The sequence below is a fragment of the Hemicordylus capensis genome, chromosome 4, assembly GCF_027244095.1.
Source record: "Hemicordylus capensis ecotype Gifberg chromosome 4, rHemCap1.1.pri, whole genome shotgun sequence".
In the NCBI taxonomy this organism is placed as follows: Eukaryota; Metazoa; Chordata; class Lepidosauria; order Squamata; family Cordylidae; genus Hemicordylus; species Hemicordylus capensis.
The window spans coordinates 321,030,848-321,050,987 of record NC_069660.1 but is presented as its reverse complement, the minus strand read 5'-3'; the positions used below and the strand labels follow the sequence as shown (position 1 = coordinate 321,050,987).

General features: G+C 51.5%; 1 protein-coding gene across 1 annotated transcript in view; it reads right to left on the bottom strand.

Annotated features, from left to right (window-relative positions):
- LOC128323263 (NFX1-type zinc finger-containing protein 1-like) overlaps positions 1 to 20,140 on the bottom strand; it is a 43,997-nt gene that overhangs the window by 23,091 nt on the left and 766 nt on the right. The window contains exons 2-8 of the mRNA XM_053245991.1: positions 16,982 to 18,635; positions 9,182 to 9,356; positions 8,783 to 8,908; positions 6,832 to 6,977; positions 6,355 to 6,489; positions 6,090 to 6,224; positions 4,707 to 5,068 (exon numbers count right to left, since the gene is read on the bottom strand). Coding sequence (XP_053101966.1) covers positions 4,707 to 5,068; positions 6,090 to 6,224; positions 6,355 to 6,489; positions 6,832 to 6,977; positions 8,783 to 8,908; positions 9,182 to 9,356; positions 16,982 to 18,529 — 2,627 coding nt within the window. The 5' untranslated portion in view covers positions 18,530 to 18,635. The remainder of the gene's footprint in view (positions 1 to 4,706; positions 5,069 to 6,089; positions 6,225 to 6,354; positions 6,490 to 6,831; positions 6,978 to 8,782; positions 8,909 to 9,181; positions 9,357 to 16,981; positions 18,636 to 20,140) is intronic.

Below are 20,140 nucleotides of genomic sequence, written 5' to 3'. Positions count from 1 at the left end.
TCGTCCCTGTACAGCAGATGGTTGATTTTACTTGATGTTTTAGATGTTTGGTATCCGAGGCCTGTTTTGTTTAGTATTTGTGAAAGTGGGGTCATGGCGATTACAAACAACAGAGGGGATAGTGAATCCCCTTGGAAAATAACTCTTCTAATGCTAACCTGTCCAAGTGTCTCGCCATTGATTGTTAACTGTGTACTCCACAAGCTCATTGCGTTTTTAATAAATATCTGAATGTTTTTTGCTGACACCAGTTGTTTCTAAACATTTTAGCATCCATGTGTGAGGCAATGAATCAAAGGCTTTCTTGTAGTCAAATCCATGCAACACTTAGATTTGTTTTTCTTCTCTTGCAGTTTTCTAAAATCATTTTGTCAATCAGCAGCTGGTCTTTTGTGCCTCTGTTGTTCGGGCAATTTCCTTTCTGTTCAACTGGAAGCTGTTTGTCAGTTAAAAAGTGTTGCATCACTTCATCTGCTATTATTCCAGTTAATAATTTAAACATGGTTGGCAGGCAGGTTATCGGTCTATAATTACTTGGAACTGCACCTTTTGCTGGGTCATTCATTATGAGATGATTTTCCCCAGTTGTTAGCCATTGTTCAATATCACCTCCTTGCAAAATGTGATTGAACTGTTTTGATAGTTGTTTATGAAGGCTTGTTAGGTGTTTAAGCCAAAAGCCATGCAGTTCATCATCGCCTGGCGCAGTCCAATTTTTAATTTTCTTCGCTCTTTCACTTATTAATTCTGGTGTTATTATTCGATCTTGCATTTGTTGGTTACATTTTTTTGACCTCTTTTACCCAGCTTGCTTTTTTATTATAATCTATTGGATTGTCCCATAATTTCCGCCAGAATTGCACTGTTTCTTCTTTATTTGGTATTTCTACGTTTCTTGCATTTTCTCCTTCTATGCTTTGGTAGAAACGTCTCTGATTCGACTGGAATTGGAGATTCTGCCTGTGTTGTGTGATTCTGGCTTCATACCTGCTAATCTTCTTTGACACTGCTGTTATTTGCTACTTTATTATTTCCAGGACTTCTCTAATTTTCCTTGAATCCAGGTGGTATTTTTGGATCAGATACTGTTTGGTGTTTTCATTCTTCAGCTTCTTGTCTTTCATATCTTTCAATTTACTAACATCTGATCTAAGCCTGGAGATTTTATTTTCTAATCTAATCTTCCATTTAGGTGATGTACTGCTTTCTTTTTTAACAGGTCCACTGATCTTATATCCGAGCTCTTGTGTTGTTATTGTTGCTGCACTGTACATTAGTTGGTTTGTTTCTCGCAAATTATTGTTTGTTATTTCTGCAAGTGTAGCATCGACATCTTTTAATGCCTGAGTAAGTTGTTATTTGGCAACTGTTTTTAGAGCTGTAAGTTGAACCCTGGTGGTTGTTTGGTTCATGTGCTCCGTTATTTTTTGCTTTAGTTCTTGTTGCTTTTCTGTTAAATGGCATTCAGGTTTTTGAGGTGAAGGCAAAGGGGAGTTTGCCTGGTTTAGATTTTGAAACAGTTCAGCAACAGTGGCATCTTCTATTTAAAACACCTCCTCCACCTGCACCTGAGCAACTTCTTCAGTTGGTGGTAATTCTTCTTCCATATCTTGAGCCTGTGTTGCTCTTTGCAGTTCTTCCAGCTCAACTCCTGTGACTACTTTATTTCTTATTATGAATCTTCTCTGGTCTGCTAGCCTTTGTTCTGTTATTTCCGTATCTGGATGCTTCTCTTTCCAAATTTGGTACATTCTTTTCAAATAACCTCTTCTCGTTGGACTAGACTTGTAATAGCAGATCATTATTTCCTTGTTGGCATTTTTTGTATATTTTTTCCGGTTAAGTGACGTTTCTTCCAGTAACTTTGCAGTCTCCAGCCCTGGTTGCTCAACTGAAGATCCTGAGTCCTGTTGCCCACTTGCCACCAGATGTCCAGGGACTCCAGCACCTGGCGCGGTCCTTGTTGACCCGGGTGACGACCGATCCGGTATAGATTTATTAAAGTTACGTCTCACCATATTGTTGATGGGAGAGGCACTCTTTGTCTGGCTCCTCTGGTGAGACCTGTCCAGTATGGTTGGACCTCTGGCATAGCTCTCACCTTCCTCAGAGCACACAAGCCCCACAACCACGCCAAGGTCGTGCCTCACTGGGGGATGATGATGATGATGATGATGATTTTCCCACTGAGGTTCTTTTGTGCAGTCTCCTTTTAATTTGCTACTTTGGCCAGAGACTCATACTAGTGCAGCTGAGCAGATTTCTGAATCCAACCCTTTCTCATGCACTTTTACTGAAGAGGAAGCCCATTGAACTAAATCATTTACCTCTGTACAATCCCACTTGCTTACTACAAGGCAAAGGACAGGGCGAGAGAACAGTGACTTACTTAAAAGGAAGCCTATTGAACTAAATCATGATGCATTTACTTCTGTGCAATCCCACAGCCCTCACTGGAGGAGCGCTCCCCTCCCCTCCGCCTCCTCCCTCCTGTATTTATTTATTTATTTCTCTGGAGACGTGCCAGTTCCAGTCTTCCCCCCCTTCCTGGCTCACCACAGGATTCCTTTTCGCTCCCCCACCCCTCAATAAGCAGTCCCCTTGTTTTGTCACTCCAAAATATCTCCTCACGCACCCCACTCCCCCTCTTTAAAAAAAAATTCCCCCTCCCCCCCCCCGGTATTACCTGTGCAAAACTGGAATGATGCATGACAAAGTTAGATTTTTGTTTTGGAACTGAGCTTCCCTCTGCTGGCGAATTTGCACAAGGCAGCCGAGAAGTTACAAAAAAAAATTTCACATCACCTCCAACTCCATTGGCCCAAATGGAGCAGGAGGAGGGGCAGATAAACGTGTTTCAAGAATATGGACAGTCCTGCCTTGAAAACACGTTGCAATGGACAGAAAATATGAATGGCCACCAGCCTACAATGAAGCATTGAATAATGATTTACTCTCGGTTTTAAACCGTTGCACTATTCTGTCACACTTTGAGACGCTTTGCGAGTTGCAAATCTCATAGTCTGGAAAATGCCCAGATGTATTTAAAGACATTTTATTATTCCCCTTGCTGCTTTTAGCTAAATGTCCCTCAAACTCTCTTTTCGGTTCCCTTATTGTCAACTTGCATTTCTTTTGCCAGAGTTTGTGCTCCTTTCTGTTCTTTTCATTTGGGCAGCACTTACATTTCCTGAATGAAGTTGTCGTGCCTTTTATAATCTAACTTGGCCTTGCTAACTTGGCAAAGAGGCACCTTTTAATGTGGTGATTCTCTTTATTTAGCAAAGGGAGAGTAACTGGCCCTCTCCACCCCCAGCACATTACCTCCAGTGACTGTTGCTGGTGTCTATCTTGTGTTTCTTTTTAGAATGTGAACCCTTTGGGGACAGGGAGCCATCTTATTTGTTTGTTATTTCTCTGTGTAAACCGCCCTGAGCCATTTTTGGAAGGGCGGTATAGAAATAGAATTCATCATCATCATCATCATCATCATCATCATCATCATCATCTTCAACCTCCCATGATTAGGTAAGATGATTGAGAGGGTGTTGGCTGACCAGCTCCAAGCAATCTTGGAGGAAACTGATTATCTAGACCCACTTCAAACTGGCTTTAGGGTGGGCCATGGAGCTGAGACAGCCTTGGTCAGCCTGATAGATGACCTTCGCCAGAGAACTGTCAGAGGGAGTGTGACTCTGCTAGTTCTTTTGGATTTCTTGGTGGCTTTCGATACCATCAACTATGGTATCCTTCTGGATCACCTGAGGGATTTGGGGATAGGAGGGAGTGTTTTACAGTGGTTCTGCTCCTATCTCTCGGGTAGATTTCAGATGGTGGCACGTGGTGACAGTTGCTCTTCAAAATGGGAGCAACTATATGGAGTCCCTCAGGGCTCCATTCTGTCACCGATGCTTTTTAACATCTACATGAAAATGCTGGGTGAGGCCATCAGGGGATTTGATGCTGGGTGTTATCAATATGCTGATGACAATCAAATCTATTTCTCCTTGTCATCAGTATCAGGAAATGGCATTAGCCTCTTAAATGACGGCCTTCAGGCAGTAATGTGCTGGATGAGGGATAATAAACTGAATCAGAATCCAAGCAAGATGGAGGTGCTCATTGTGGGGGGTTGTGATCTGCAAGACAAGATAGAACGCCCTGTTCTGGATGAGGTTACACTCCTCCAGAAAGAATAGATTCGTAGCTTGGGAGTGTCACAGGCTGAGGGATGAGGCTGTGGGAGGAGTGAGAGGCAGTGGGAGGAGTATCATAGGTTGAGGCAGTGGCCAGGAACACTTTTTACAATTAGATGTCTAGAAATTAGACCTCTGTCACTACCAGGATGTGGATTTATGTCAAAAATCCTTGGGCTGGCCTTGGCCACTGCCTTGCTGCCAGGGAGGCCCTTAAAGATCCAGGCAGCATTTCTGGATCTAGTCTGGACAGGATAGCTCAGGTTCTGAGTGGCTCTTCCATTCAGGGCACACACCCTTCCTAATTCTCCATCTCCATATCCCTTCCTGTTGCTTCAGGCCCTGCAAATGCTGCTTGGCCACACTGAACGATTCCAGATGCATGAAAGGGAGCAATGGGAGATTGCGACTGGGACATCCACCCCGCCACCCCACCCGGGGTACCAGCACTGCTCCCCAGGAAGGACATCACTCAGTGACTGGCCAGGCCTGGGCCTCCTGGGCACTTACCTGCCTTCTTCAGGGACGAGGTAGGCAAACTTGCTCTTGGGGGTGGCGGGAGACTCCTTGGCGTCCTGGTCATCGTCATACTGGTCATCTAGGAACCGTTCGTCTCTGTAGCCCTGGAAGGACTCCGGCTCACAGGCCATGGGGCGGGAGGAGAATCCAGCTGGGGGGCCACAAGGCAAGAGCCCTGTGAGTGGGAGGCTTTGTCGGCTGCGGTCTTCTCTCCACCAGCCCCAGTGGCAGAGACTCAGAGAAAGAGAGGGGAGGGGGCTCCTGGGGACCCTGATTTTGCTGGGTGCTGCAAGGAGGCTCTCATTGGGGGCGGGCGGAATGCTCCACCCAGCCCTCTCCCAATTCAGCATGTTCTGTGCCACATTCCTTCACTCACTCAGCCAATCAATCTTTATCATGGTCATAGGGCTGTATTTTGGAGGGTGGAAGGGGCCATGGTGTTGCATCCTAGGGTTCCACCCCCAGGCAGTCCAAACATGCCGTGGGCCAAGGGATGGACCTGGTCACCTTCCCACCCACCCTTGGGAAGCATTCTGAGGCCTTTTTGTTCCTTGCCTGTAAAATGGGAATGGGTGTGGCCTACCTTGCTGGGTTGTTGTGAAGGAAAAACAATGTACCTTCTAAGGTGCCTTGCAGATTTACACAGCACCAGGTTGTTAAGCAGGGAGCCAGAGGGTTCGCCTGTGGCACGACTGCTTCCTTCACGAGGACGGAGCTGGTCCTCTCCCCACCGAAGTTGCTGGACTAGGGAGGAGCAGTCCTGCCCTGGCCCCACAGCTCAGGTGTGGGGCCATGGCAGACTGGGACGGCACAAGGGCTGCACTGCAGATTAGCACACCAGAAGATGCCGGGGAAGGGCTCAACTGCTCGGGGACCCACCCACCCCGCTGCTCCCACCCTCTCTGGTTGCTTGGAGTGGCAATGTGGAGGGGAGTGACCGGAAGCGGTGTGCCCCGTGTGTGACCCGAGAGGGGCACTCAGCACCCCCGACCCTGGCTCTGGGAGCCTGGGGGGGGGGTGTGGCAGGCCCTCCCGCCCTCCCCTGCCACAGGGCCTCGCAAAGGCGTCTCGGCCGGCAGGCGGCCCAGAGAGTCCAGTGCTTCCTTCTTCCTGCACATGGGACTCCGGACCAGCAGAGAGGAGGCGGCCCGGCCCAGCCTTCCTGGGCCAAGGATGCGCAGGGCCAGGTGCCCTTCTTCCTCCCCCCCCCCCCCGCAAGAGCCCAGGAGGACCGCAGAGGCTTCTTCCCTCCTCCGGAGGCCTTTCCGTCGGCAGAACAAGCCTGCCGTCAGCCTGGACCCCTAGCAAGGGGGCCCCTCTGGCATCTGCTCAGTGGGGCAGAGGCCCTCTGGGAGGGGAACCTGCTGCTCAGGCCATGGGGGGGGCAGCCGCCGCCCTTACCTGCCGCTTCCCTGCAGTGGCTGCTGCCACGGCTCTGTCTCCTGGGGGGGGCAGCGGCGGCCCTTTCTCTTCTGGGGGGTGGATCTGCAGCCAGGACAGGATCGCGCCCTACAACAAAGGGTTCTCTGAGAAGCTCAGGGAGCACTGGGGGGAAGCCGTGCCCCTGAGCATCCTGCACGGCAACACCCCCCACACACACGCAGGAAGTGCCCCGACCCACGGAGGGCCTTCTCCTTACCTGCGGCATGTGCAGGTTGTCGTCAGCCAGCTCGGCCTCCAGCTCCTGCTCCGAGAGGACGCCCCTGCAGAGCAGACCCAGCACCTCCGTGCAGTAGGCGATGCTCTCCTTCTGATGGCGCAGGGCACTGAGCAGCTGTCCAGAAACCAGAGGCGGCAGCTCTAGAGAAACGCCTCCCCCACGGCCAGGGATGGGGGCGAGGCATGAGGGCGGCTGAGCTGCAGAAGAGGCTGTCCTCCCCCCCCCGACCGCCATCCGCTCCCCATGGGCATTCTTCTCCCTGCTGCCTGACTGCAGAGAGGGCATCCATTCAGTGGGGGCGGGGGGAGGACACCCCCCACGGAGTCCTCCTGGTGAGCAATCCCCAACATTCCACCCCGAGATAGGCCCCATGTCCACGAAGTGGGGCCTGCCAGGGCGGGGTCCCCAAAGCCACCAGGGGCCCCCCAAAGGGACCTCCACTCGCTCGCGGCTCACCTGCCCACGCTGCTGCCGGTCTCTGCCCAGCAGGAAGCCGGCAAACTGCTGCTTGCGCAGGTTCCGCAAGGAGTGCGCCATCACGGCCTCGCTCTTGCTCCTGCCCCTGATACGCACGACCCCTGAAGGCTGGAAGCGGAGGACCCCTGGGTGAAATGGGCAGGGGGGAGGAGACACAGGGAAGTGATCAGGGCCCCCTGCAAATGGGGGTAGAGCTGGTCTTGCAGTAGCAAGCACAAAGGGTCCCCTCTGCTAAGCAGGGTCCACCCTGGCTTGCATTTGAATGGGAGACTACTTCTGTGCACACTGTCAGATCTTCCCCTCTCCTCTCTGCAAAGAGCCCCCGCTTGCTTGCTTGCAGAAGGCTCTGAGTTCCCTCCTGGCACCTCCAAGATGGGGCTGAGAGAGACTCCCACCCGCAACCTTGGAAAAGCTGCTGCCAGTCTGTGTAGACAGTACTGAGCTAGATGGACCCATGGTCTGACTCGGCAGAAGGCAGCTTCCTGTGTTCCTAAACCAGGCCTGGAAATGGAGGTCAAGCCGGTGGCTGTGCAAGTGGGGGACGCAGTGAGGGCTGAGGCCGCCTTTGGATGCAGGCTGGGCTGTTCTCAAGGAACGTGCTCGGCACGTGGGAGCCATGCAGGGTGGAACTCCATGGCTACAAGAAAACACACTCCCAAATACTGCTGTGGAGCCACGCCAGGGAGGGGAGGGAGGCCGTGGCAGGCTTGCAACTCAGGGGGTGTTGGAGGAGCTGAAGGGGCCCCTGGAGGTACTGTGCCCTCACTCCCAGAAGCGTCCCATTCTCAGCCCTGGTGACTGGAGCCCAGCGGCTCTCAGAGGGTGGGATGGGTGAGGACAGGCGGCACCGAGTTGGTCGTGGGCTGGGCCCCTCTGATGGCCCTGGGCGGATGCTGGGCAAGGGCGACCAGGGAGACCAGCTGAGGCTCCCTTCACAGCTGAAAGGCAGCCCTAGCAGTGAGCCCACCCAGACCCTCCTGTGAGCGAGCTTCCTCCTGTTGCCTTGGCTGGAGGAGGAGGAGGAGGAGGAAGAGTGGCTCTCTGCTCCTGGCAGCCTCCCTGTCCGTCATGACCAGGCCACACAGAGGCCCATCAGGCATGCGCGGCTGCCTCCAACATAGCCACAGTGATGGGCATGCGGTTGGAAAGGGCCGAAGACCACCCGAACAGGTTGATTTAACAGATAACAGAGGCTGTCGGGGGGAGGGGGGCCTCTGGGGGACCCCCCAAACCTTGGAGAAGCCCCCTGGAGGGGGTAAGTAACAAAAATTGCCCCCAACCCCCGAACAGGTTGGGGGTGGGGGTGGTGTCCAGCTCAGCGTCGAACTGAAAGGGGGGGTGACGTTTGGCTCAATGTCGAGCCTTCCAGCTGAACCAGTTTGATATTGAACCTTCTCAATATCAAACCGGTTTGCACATCCCTACCGTGGGCAGCTGCACACACTGACCCTTGCACTGGTAAAGACATCCTTGATCATAAGTGCAAGGAGCTGCTGCCTACAGAGTCCAGCCCCTGGTCTACGTAGTGCAGCCATGTCTGCATGGCTCTCCTACTTGCAGTCGCTGAATCGGGGACCTTCTGGATGCAAAGCAGGAACACAGGAAGCTGCTTTGTACTGAATCAGACCCTTGCTCCATCTGCTCCACTAATGTCTGCACGGACTGGCAGCAGCAGCGCTCTTGGGTTTCAGATGGGTCTCTCCCAGCCCTACCTGGGGAGGCTGCCAGCCGGAGACTGAACTTGGGACCTTCTGCAGATAAGGCAGGCATCCCATCATCCATGAGCGGCAGCCCGCTCTTCTCCAAAGTGATGGAGGTGCTTCCATGGGCAAAGTGGGGCTTGGCTCTTTCCAAAGACCTGGGGGTGCTGCCAGCCAAAGCACAACATCTCTGGTGAGGAGGAGGGGCTGAGCCTGGGAGCTGCAGTCACCTTCCAGAAACTGGTCCAGCGCATGGTTGGTATAGCAGACGACCAGGCAGGGTGTACGGTCGTCCTTCCAGAGGGTCTGGTTCTCCAGCAGGACCTTCAAAATCTTGAGTCCTATGAACGTTTTACCTGGAAGGGAACCAGGCCCGGTCAGGGTCCCAGCCTGCCCGCTGCCTGGGCCCCACACAAGCCAACCCTGACTCCTCCAACAGTGGGCGCAGGGTGAGGGAAGCAACCCTTGGGGGCTTCCTGGCAGGAGGTAGAGGGTGCACACTGGCCCCCTAAGCCCACAGACCTCTCTGCTGCAGCCCATGGGGCTGGGGGATCCCTGCCATGCCGTGGAGGGCAAGAGTCAGGGAAGTGGGGGGGGGCAGGAGAAGCTCCTCCCAGCCAGGTGCTTACCTGTTCCAGGTGGGCCCTGGATCAGCACAAACTCTCTGCTCAGAGCCGTCTGGATGGCCAGGATCTGAGATTCATCCAGGTGTGGAAACATCTCCGGAGTCCAGAGCTGAGAGCTAAAAGGGCTCACGGCTGTCAGATCCACCAGTGGGCCCCCATCGTCCACCTGGAGCCAAGGGCCACAAGACCGTCACAAGCAGCTCTCCTGACACCGGTGTGGAGATCAGCCCCGGGCCTAGATCCTGCAAAGCGCTGTGCCAGGAACCGGTGCTGGGAGAGGCCAGCAGAATTACCTTCCCCAGAGAGGGGACAAGTGACATCCCCTGCCAGTGCCCAGGGGAAGGGGGTGGGGGGCAGGCTCCAGAGAGTGAGGCCGGGGGTGGGGGGTGGAGGGCAGGGAGAGGACCAGGTCACCTTTAGAACCAAGGGCAAATGCCTGCCGGGCTTCCCTCCCAGCACCTCTGAGCTGAACCCCAGGATGGGGGAGGAGTAAAGCGGGCTTTGAAAAGCAAGCGGACGGCCTTCCCCCAAGGTTATGCCCAGCCCTACCTGCCTCAGTTTCCCCAGGGGTAACAGTGATGAGCAGACACTCCCCTCCCCTCCCCTCCCCTCGGACTCTGGGCTGTAGCCAGAGAAGGATCCCTGTGAGGCTGGGTCCTCCCTAGCGGGGGGGGGGCAGGGCTTGGCACAAGAGGAGTCGCCATGGGCTCCAGGGCTCCATTTTCCCGTCTGCCATGAAGGAACGTTTTTCTGCAAACTTCACTAGGAAAAGGCTTCACTTTGGAAGGAAAAGCATCTTTCAGTCAGACAGAACAGTCCACTGACCTTTTATACAAAAAAGCTTCCTTCTGGAAACAAAGCCAACATTTTTCAGGCCAAACAGACCAAACAGAAAAACAGGCCAAACAGACAAAGCAAGCTGGCTTTGTTTTTTGGTAAACAGGGTGCAGGCAGGCAGCAGGGTGGGGGCAGAATCTGGATAACTTGCTAAGGTCACTCTGCTAACTGGGCAAAGAGGCACCTTTTCACGTGGTGATTCTCTTTATTGAGCAGGGGGAGAATAACTGGCCCTCTCTCCACCCCCAGCACAGGACCTCCAGTGACTGTTGCTGGTGTCTGTCTTGTGTTTCATTTTAGATTGTGAGCCCTTTGGGGACAGGGAGCCATCTTGTTTATTTATTATTTCTCTGTGTAAACCGCCCTGAGCCATTTTTGGAAGGGCGATATAGAAATTGAATAAATAATAATAATAATAATAATAATAATAATTATTATTATTATTATTATTATTATTATTATTATTATTTGTAAATGCTGCACTTGCAGAAATAACAAACAATAATTTGCAAGAAACAAGACAACTGATGTACAGTGAAGCAATAGTAACAACACAAGAGCTCGGATATAAGATCAGTGGACCTGTCAAAAAAGAAAGCAATACATCACCTAAATGGAAGATTAGATAAGATAATAAAATCACCAGGCTTAGATCAGATTGTAGTAAATTGAAAGATATGAAAGACAAGAAGCTGAAGAATGAAAACACCAAACAGTATCTGATCCAAAAATACCACCTAGATTCAAGGAAAATTAGAGAAGTCCTGGAAATAATAAAGCAGCAAATAACAGCAGTGTCAAAGAAGATTAGCAGATACGAAGCCAGAATTACACAACACAGGCAGAATCTCCAATTCCAGTCGAATCAGAGACGTTTCTACCAAAGCATAGAAGGAGAAACTGCTAGAGACACAGAAACACCAAATAAAGAAGAAACAGTGCAATTCTGGGGGAAATTATGGGACAATCCAATAGATTATAATAAAAAAGCAGGCTGGGTAAAAGAGGTCAAAAATGTAACCAACAAATGCAAGATCGAATAATAACACCAGAATTAATAAGTGAAAGAGCAAAGAAAATTAAAAATTGGACTGCACCAGGCGACGATGAACTGCATGGCTTTTGGCTTAAACACCTAACAAGCCTTCAGAAAGAACTATCTTTTTTTAAATAAGAATTTTTATTAAGAAGTAAACCAAAGGAGACAGAAACAAATCACCATAAAGACAATATAAAATCAATAATTTTCCTATTGAAAAACCTCATTTTTCTAATTAATTACATCAGTAAAGAAAAAATATCTAGGACAAGATAAAGCAAAAGAAATTCAGACTCTTAAAGTTGTAAAATCTAATCTGATCAGCTTCTTGTAAGTTACATATTGAGAACACTAGAAGTCAAATCCAGAAAATGGGTTTCATAAACTATCAAAACAGTTCAATCACATTTTGCAAGGAGGTGATATTGAACAGTGGCTAACAACTGGGAAAACTCATCTCATCATGAAAGACCCAGCAAAAGGTGCAGTTCCAAGTAATTATGGACTGATAACCTGCCTGCCAACCATGTTCAAATTATTAACTGGAATAATAGCAGATGAAGTGATGCAACACTTTTTAACTGACAAACAGCTTCCAGTTGAACAGAAAGGAAATTGCCCAAACACCAGAGGCACAAAAGACCAGCTGCTGATTGACAAAATGGTTTTAGAAAACTGCAAGAGAAGAAAAACAAATCTAAGTGTTGCATGGATTGATTACAAGAAGGCTTTGGACTCATTGCCGGTTAGGGTTAGGGATACTGAAATGTTTAGAAACAACTGGTGTCAGCAAAAACATTCAGATAGTTATAAAAAAGCAATGAGCTTGTGGAGTACACAGTTAACAATCAATGGCAAGACACTTGGACAGGTTAGCATTAGAAGAGGCATTTTCCAAGGGGACTCACTACCCCCTCTGTTGTTTGTAACTGCCATGACTCATAGGAACATAGGAAACTGACATATACGGATTCAGACCATTGGTCTATCTAGCTCAGTATTGTCTTCACAGACTGGCAGTGGCTTCTCCAAGGTTGCAGGCAGGAGCCTCTCTCAGCCCTCTCTTGGAGAAGCCAGGGAGGGAACTTGGAGCCTAGATGCTCTTCCCAGAGCGGCTCCATCCCCTGAGGGGTATATCTTGCAGTGCTCACACATCAAGCCTCCCATTCATATGCAACCAGGGCAGACTCTGCTTAGCTATGGGGACAAGTCATGCTTGCTACCACAAGACCAGCTCTCCTCCCATAGACCAGCTCTCCTCTCCACTTTCACAAATCTGCTGTACATGGACTATTTGAAGTTGTATGGAAAGTCCCAGTCAGAAATCGAATCACTGCTAAACATTGGCCGTATATTCAGTAGTGATATAGTAGTGAGTTTGGACTAGACAAATGTGCTGCATTAATAATGAAGAGAGGGAAAATAACAAAAACAGAAGGAATAGAACTGCCCAATGGAAACAAGATCATGAACCTGGAAGAGAAAGAACATTACAAATACTTGGGCATTCTCCAGGCTGATAACACTGCACACACTGAAGTTAAAAGAAAAATTGGAAGTGAATACATCAGGAGAGTTAGAAAAATCCTCAAGTCCAAACTCAAAGGCGGGAACACCATACAAGCCATAAACACCTGGGCTATACCTGTTACCAGATACACTGCAGGAATAATAGACTGGACCCAGGCAAAGCTAGAGACGCTAGATCGTAAGACCAGGAAAAGAATGACCATCAATCATGCTCTGCACCCCCGCAGTGATGTCGATAGGCTATACCTCCCTCGCAGCTCAGGTGGAAGAGGAATGCTGCAAGTCCATCAAACAGTAGAGGAGGAGAAAAGAGGCCTTGCAGAATATATCAAGGACAGTGAAGAAGATGCACTTCAAATGGTCAATAACGAGAAACTATTCAACACCAATCAAACAAAGCAGGCCTACAAGAAAGAACAAGTCAAGAACTGAGCAGAAAAATGGAAAAAGAAGCTACTGCATGGTCAATATTTGCACAATATAAGTGGAAAATCAGACATCACCAAGACCTGGCAATGGCTTAAGAATGGCAACTTGAAGAAAGAAACAGAGGGTTTAATATTGGCTGCACAAGAACAGGCACTAAGAACAAATGCAATAAGAGCAAAAGCAGAAAAATCAATAATAAACTGCATGTGTCGCCTTTATAATGAAGCAGATGAAACCGTGGACCACCTGATCAGCTGTTGTTAAAAGATCACACAGACTAACTACAAACAAAGGCATGATGAGGTAGCAGGGATGATACACTGGAACATCTGCAAAAAACACAAGCTACCTGTAGCCAAAAATTGGTGGGACCATAAAACTGAAAAGGTTGTAGAAAATGAAGATTCAAAAATATTATGGGACTTTCAACTACAGACAAACATCTGCCACACAATAGACCAGATATAACTGTAGTTGAGAAGAAAGAAAAACAAGTTAAAATAATCGACATAGCAATACCAGGGGATAGCAGAATAGAAGAAAAAGAAATAGAAAAAATCACCAAAAACAAAGATCTACAAATTGAAATTGAAAGGCTGTGGCAGAAAAAGACCCAAATAATCCCAGTGGTAATTGGCGCCCTGGGTGCAGTCCCAAAAGACCTTGAAGAGCACCTCAACACTATAGGGGCCACAGAAATCACCATCAGCCAATTACAAAAAGCAACTTTACTGGGAACAGCCTATATTCTGCAACGATATCTATAACAATAACAGCAACAACACTGATGATAAAATTCAGCCATCCCAGGTCCTTGGGAAGGACTCGATGTCTGGGTAGAACAAACCAGTCAATAGCACCTGTCTGACTGTGTAAACAACAACAACAATAAAAACAACAGCAACAACATCGACAGTAAAATTCAGCCATCCTAGGTCCTTGGGAAGGACTCGATGTCTGGATAAAAATAACACCTGTCTGACTGTGTAAACAAGAAATAAAAATAATAGGGACCAGGCTGATCCCAATCCAGATTGGGCCTCTCTCACATACCACCTACCGGGGGGGAAAGCAAGTACAGCAGGGACCATGACGTGATTAAAGTCACGCTTCGAATGACCCTGATTTAGCAGCCTTCAGCTGTTCTGTGGGGGCCCCTGTTTCAGAGCCCAGGTTCCACAAACCTCCTCCTCCTCCAGGGGTTCTCAGCCGCGGATCCCCACCTGCAGTTGGACTACAACTCCCATCATCACCCACATTGTAGCCAGGGATGATGGGACCCAAGGTTAGGACCCCAATCTAGTCGAGCAAGGCTGATTATGACAATAATTTCCCCACAAAACCCCATTCCCCTGGCCTTAAAACCCCCAGATCAGCCGCAACAAGGAAACAGTGTTTGGATGATGACCGTTGGTGATCGCCTCATAGAGCAGACTCATCTAAAAACTGCACTTAGAATTAGGGAGACATCGGGGGGTCTGCATTGCCAAGAATTGTGCTGGTTCTCCTCCAGAGACAGGCCTGGCCATCCGAAAACCAGAGCTGTGGGTCCCAGGCCATGCCAAGGAAGGGGTCTATTTCTCTTGTGATACTTGTGTTATAGAAAATCCACTGTATGGCCGTTTGCTTTTTGGCCTTCTTGCTGTGATAATTGCTGTAGGTAACATAGACTTAGAAACAAGGAGGAGGCCAGATTTGGGCGGAGGGAGAACCACCCTGATAAGCCTTAAGGAGAAAAACACAAACTGTCCTTTAGGAGGAATGTTCCTGGAATGTCCCCGATTCTGTTCTTTGCCAATACCAATAACTGGCCTAGTCATGTTGTTTGTTCCACTGTATAAAAACCACTCTCTTGCCTCCGTCCAGGGCAGTGATTCTCAAACTTGGGTCCTCAGGTGTTATTGGACTTCAACTCCCATAATCCCCATGGGAGTTGAAGTCCAATAACACCTGAGGACCCAAGTTTGAGAATCCCTGGTCCGGGGCCTTCGAGTTGCCTTCCAGCCTCTCCTGCCCCTACGCGCATGTGTCATCAATAAAGCTTTGCACGGCATTTGGACCCACAGTGCTGCTGCTCAGTCATTTCCAGGACCACGCTCTGCACGAGCAACGAACGGGGCCCATTTGACCCACCACCCTTGGTTTACTGGGAACAGGATAGCCAGTGAGTTGGCATCACCTTTGGCTGTTCGTGGGTGTCTGCCTGATGTCTCCGCGGATGTTCTGGCAAAGGAACAAGGGAATGGCCTGCCACCCCCCACCCCGCCACCCCCCCGGCTCTTGGAGGAATTCTGTGGGGACCATCAGTCCTCCAGGGCTCAAGGGTGTGTTGAAGACCCCCCTGGAATATTCGGACTCCCCCGCGGTGCACCCAACATTATTTCAGCTCAGCCTCTCCTTCAAGGGCACAGCCCTGCAACTCACCCTTGTGTCACAACCACCACAAGGCTTCCCAGATCAAGGCAGAGGTTTATCGGTGGAAAGCCTGGCGGGGGGGGGGGGGCGGGGGGGCAGCGGGAGAGGCAGAAGACTGGTCCTGCTGCTGCCTTAGCAAGTCTGTCCGTGACCATGACATTCTTCCGGCAGCCCCCCCAAGATGAAATGTGGGGACACTTTCACAGTCAATGCCCCCAGCTGGAGAATTTTAGCACCTGTGAAGGATCCTGACCCTCCCCAACAAGCACATTCTGAGGGGGACTTTAGCAGAATCACTCTGAAACTCCCTGCGGCGACACTCGAGGCAGGTCAGTCTCCTTCCCTGACCTCCTGCTCCCGCTTCAAGGAGGCTCTTGCCCTTCCCAGGGAAGTCATCTAGGAGGTTACTCTCCAACGGTGACCCAACTCCTGATCTGGTGCACGGACAATGTCCCTGCGAAGGCCGAAGGTCTGCCCGGTCTCTCACTCCAGCACTCTCGGCAGAGCTGCACTGGCTTCCCCACGCCTTGCTTCCCTCCTCCTCTCGGGTCCACGGCCTGCCCCACACATGCCCCCCAGCCAGCTCCCTCCTCCCACTTCCTTCTTTACGGTCCCTCATCCCTGGAACTGCACTCTGCCTCCCAGCCTCTACTTGTCCCTGGCTGGCAGCAACTCTTCCCCTTCTGGGGCCTGCCATTTTTAGCAAGAGTGAGGAGGAGGAGGAAGAGTGAGGAGGAGGAAGAGTGAGGAGGAGGAGGAGGAGGAAGAGTGAGGAGGAGGAGGAGGAGGAAGAGTGAGGAGGAGGAGGAAGAGTGAGGAGGAGGAGGAGGAGGAGGAGGAGGAGGAGTGAGGAGAAGGAGGAGGAGGAAGAGTGAGGAGGAGGAGGAAGAGTGAGGAGGAGGAGGAGGAGGAAGAGTGAGGAGGAGGAGGAGGAAGAGTGAGGAGGAGGAGGAAGAGTGAGGAGGAGGAGGAGGCCATAGAAGGTAGCAGCAGCCCCACTTCAAAGACTGGACTGAGACAGAAGCGGGGGGGGTCAGATTCCCACAATGCTGAATGAATGTTGGAGAAACGTTCCTTGCATATGAGATTCATTCTGAAGACTGGTTATTTTCTTGTAACAATCAGAATGAGTTCTGCAGACAAGATAAATGATTAATGAGAGAACGTTTTTAAAAACAGTTATATACAATGTAACATTTATCTTACATAAAATGTGATAAATAATCACATAAAATAAATAACATCATAATCACATAAATAAAAGATAAATGATCTTACAGCAATATATTATCATTTTCTATATTGCTGTAAGATTATTTATAACTTAGTTTTAGCATGCAGAGATCTTTGATACACTTTTCTAATACAGAAGTTCTAATTTATGATTCTCTCTCTATATGAATACTTATAATTTTTTTGTATAATATTCTATAAATTATTTCTACAGTGGCCTCTGAGGAAGAACAATTTCATGCTCAAAATGGGTCAGGCGATGAATGAATAAAGAATTTATCAACCCTCATTCAGCATCCTTGGGAATCCCCCCCCCCGACCTCCACCCCCCACGCCCCGTTCGTGGAACAGGACTGGCAACCCTCAACCCCAACAGGTGTGTGTGTGTGGCGGGGGGGGGGGGTTTCCCATGCCCAGACGATGCCCCTGGCTCTCGCCATTTGGATTCTCATTGTGCCTACCTTAGGGCTGTCCGCGACATCCTCCTGTTCACCCTCCAGATGTTGTAGAGCAGAGAGGTCAAAGGTCACCGCTTCCTGCTCCAGGTATAAGGGCCGAGCGATCTCCTGGCTGCATTTCACCAGGTACCTTCTGAAGGGCACGTGGGCCGTGTCCAGCTCCTGCAGCCCTTCTAGCACGTGCCGATAGGACTCAAAGAAGGCAGGCGACTCCACCATGGTGAAGCTCGTAGTACTCCTCATGAGCCTCAGGAGGGTGCTGTGGCTCTGCTTGATGTCCAGCCACACCGCCCCGTGGAGCAGCTCCCTCTCTCCGGGCCTGGCCACGGTCCCAAACAGCATGTGGTCGCAGTCATTGGAGAGGAGGCACACGAGGGAGCCGCTCAGAAGCTGCTTGGGAGAGAAGGAGGGGGCAGCACCTTGCTTGGAGGGGAACTTGGCCAGGTAAGTGGCCCCCGCCAGCGAGGTACCCACGTTGACTAGCTGGACGTCCTGATAAAGCCGTAGCTCCCCTCTTGGCTTCTGAGAGTCTGAGAAAAGGCTCCGGAGGGCAAACTGGGATGAGATCCCGTCCCTGAGAGGCTTGATCAGATCCTCACGCAAGAGGCGGAAGTGTGTGTCCAGGTAGTCAAGGTCGCTCTTGTACCTGCCTGAGAGGAGGTTGGGTTTCAGCTTCCTGGTGGGCTCCAGAAATATGTCCTCTGGCGTGGGGAAGACGGGGATGAGGTGGAAGTCCTCCCTGCTTGCTGGCGCTGCCAGAGCCCTGCTGCCGGACTCGCCAGAAGGCCAGAAGGCCCGGTCGAGCAGGCTCTTGGTGTCCCGGAGCCGCTTCTGTGTGACCCACGTGAACTGGAAGCCCCGGCACTGGAGCCTCTGGACGGTGGAGCAGAGGAGGTCCACGGGGTAGCACAGCAAAGTGTGCGCCTGGTCAGGAGACGCCGTCAGCAAGTGGTGGAGGGCGGCCACCGTGTCCCCCATCACCTCCTGGGAAATCTGCCCCTCCCTGCAGCGGAAGGACTCCAGATCTGCCACAAAGCCCAGCAGGCTCCGGAGCATAAATCCTGGCTGGAGCACCAGATCCAAGGCAGGCTGGACCACGGCGGCCTCTGTGGACTCCTCCAGCACATGCTTGACCACCCGCAGGAGGATGTAGACCCTGGCCGGGCGGAGGCCTGGGCTGCTCAGGGCCCTCTCCAGCTGGCCGGTGTGCTTCTTCAAGAAAGCCAGGAGCTGCCCTGGCCGGTGGTTGCAGAGCCTCTCCAGGTCCGCAAAGATGTCCCCGGGCTCTTGCCTCCAGCTGGGTCCTGGCTCTGGAGACAGCCTGGGAGCTTTGTAGGGTGGCGGCAGCGGTGGGGGGCTTCTGGGCCTTCTGCCGGGCCAGTCCTCCCAGCTCCTCTTCAGCCCAGACATGCTTCTTCAGAGCTGCCCGGCGTGGGCCAGTCACCTCTGGAGACTCAACGTTGGGACTCCTGCTTTACTGGGACAGCCAGAACGTGGACATGGGCTGCATATACTGCTGCAAAGACAAATTGCGGTAGTTCTCTGTTCCTGTGCAACAAGGGCATTTGTTCTTTTATGAAAAATCAAATTATTTCTAGACCAGAGTCCAACCTCTCATGGGCGGGAGCCCTGCAGAGCAGATGATTGGCTTGCATGGAGGAGATGCTCCCTGGTCCCTGCAGGAAGCCAGGTGGGGGAGTCCTCCTGGACGGCCCCCTCAGCAGCCCCCTTTGCCCCTGGCCACTGCTTGAGCTCCTGGTCCTCTTGGGGGAGGCCTGTCGCTCTAGCAGGTGGACTTGGGCTAGCAGCAGCCAGAAGGAGAAGGCTTGCTGTGCTGCCCAGTCTGCCCCCGACTGCTGCAGAGCTGGGCTAGAGCGGGGGGGGGGGGCTCATTCCTGGCCTTGCTAGCCAAGGACACCCTCACAAAGAGGTCAAAGTGAAGGAAGCGGCCTGCTGCACGGGGGCATTCCTGGCTCCAGGGCATGGCTGAAAAGATTTGACCCGGGTCAATTAATAGGTAGTCAGCTGGCAACCTCTGAGAGGCTGACCCCGCTGCACAACCCACTGGCAGCGGCTCCTGGCACCCCACGCCAGCTGCACAGGGTCCGGCCAACACGGCTCCGTCAGCCAGCCCTGGAGCGTGTGCACAGGACCCCCCTTGGCCGGTCCCCTCACCTTTCCCGGCCTCCTCCTGGTCCTCTCAGCTGCAGGGTGCGCTCTGGCCTGGCCTCCCCCGCTGGCATTCCCAGCCGCTTCATTGCAAGCCCTTTGCTGGGTGCACACCTGCCGCCCCCACAGCACACCGGGGGGCAAGAGGCTGGAGCTCACGCAAGCGGCCCTGACCCTGCCCAGTCCTGCAGGCGGAGATCCAGGGGCGGGGGGGGGGGCAGGGGCAGGCTGCTTGTATCCCGTGAATCTTCTGCCCCCACACCTTGTTCCTTCCAGATGCCCTGGAAGGAACGGTCAGCTCCTGGTTCGTCATGAACTGGAGCCTCTGACCCATTGCTAGGGACAGAGCGGGGGGGGCGGGTGCCATCTTTGGGGCAAGGCACAGGCTGAGCGGGGGGGGGCTGCCAAGAGCCCCTGCTCAGAGCTCCCTTCTGCCCCAAGTCTCTGTGTTGGCAGGAAGAAGGCTGAAGAAGAAGCTGCAAAGAAGAAGAGGAGAGCAGAAAGAAGCCGCCTTGAGGGAAAGACACCAAGAGTGAGCCAGCGTGGTGTAGTGGTTAGAGTGCTGGACGAGGACCGGAGAGACCCGAGTTCAAATCCCCATTCAGCCATGAAACTAGCTGGGTGACTCTGGGCTAGTCACTTCTCTCTCAGCCTACCCTACTTCACAGGGTTGTTGTGAGGAGAAACTCAAATATGTAGCACACCGGTCTGGGCTCCTTGGAGGAAGAGCGGGATAGAAATGTAATAAAATAAATAAATAAATAAATAACAACAACAATAGGCGAATGAGCTGGCTCCCTAGACTGAAGACCCCCCTCCCCCCCCCCCACTGCCTCTTCTATGGTTCCCTCC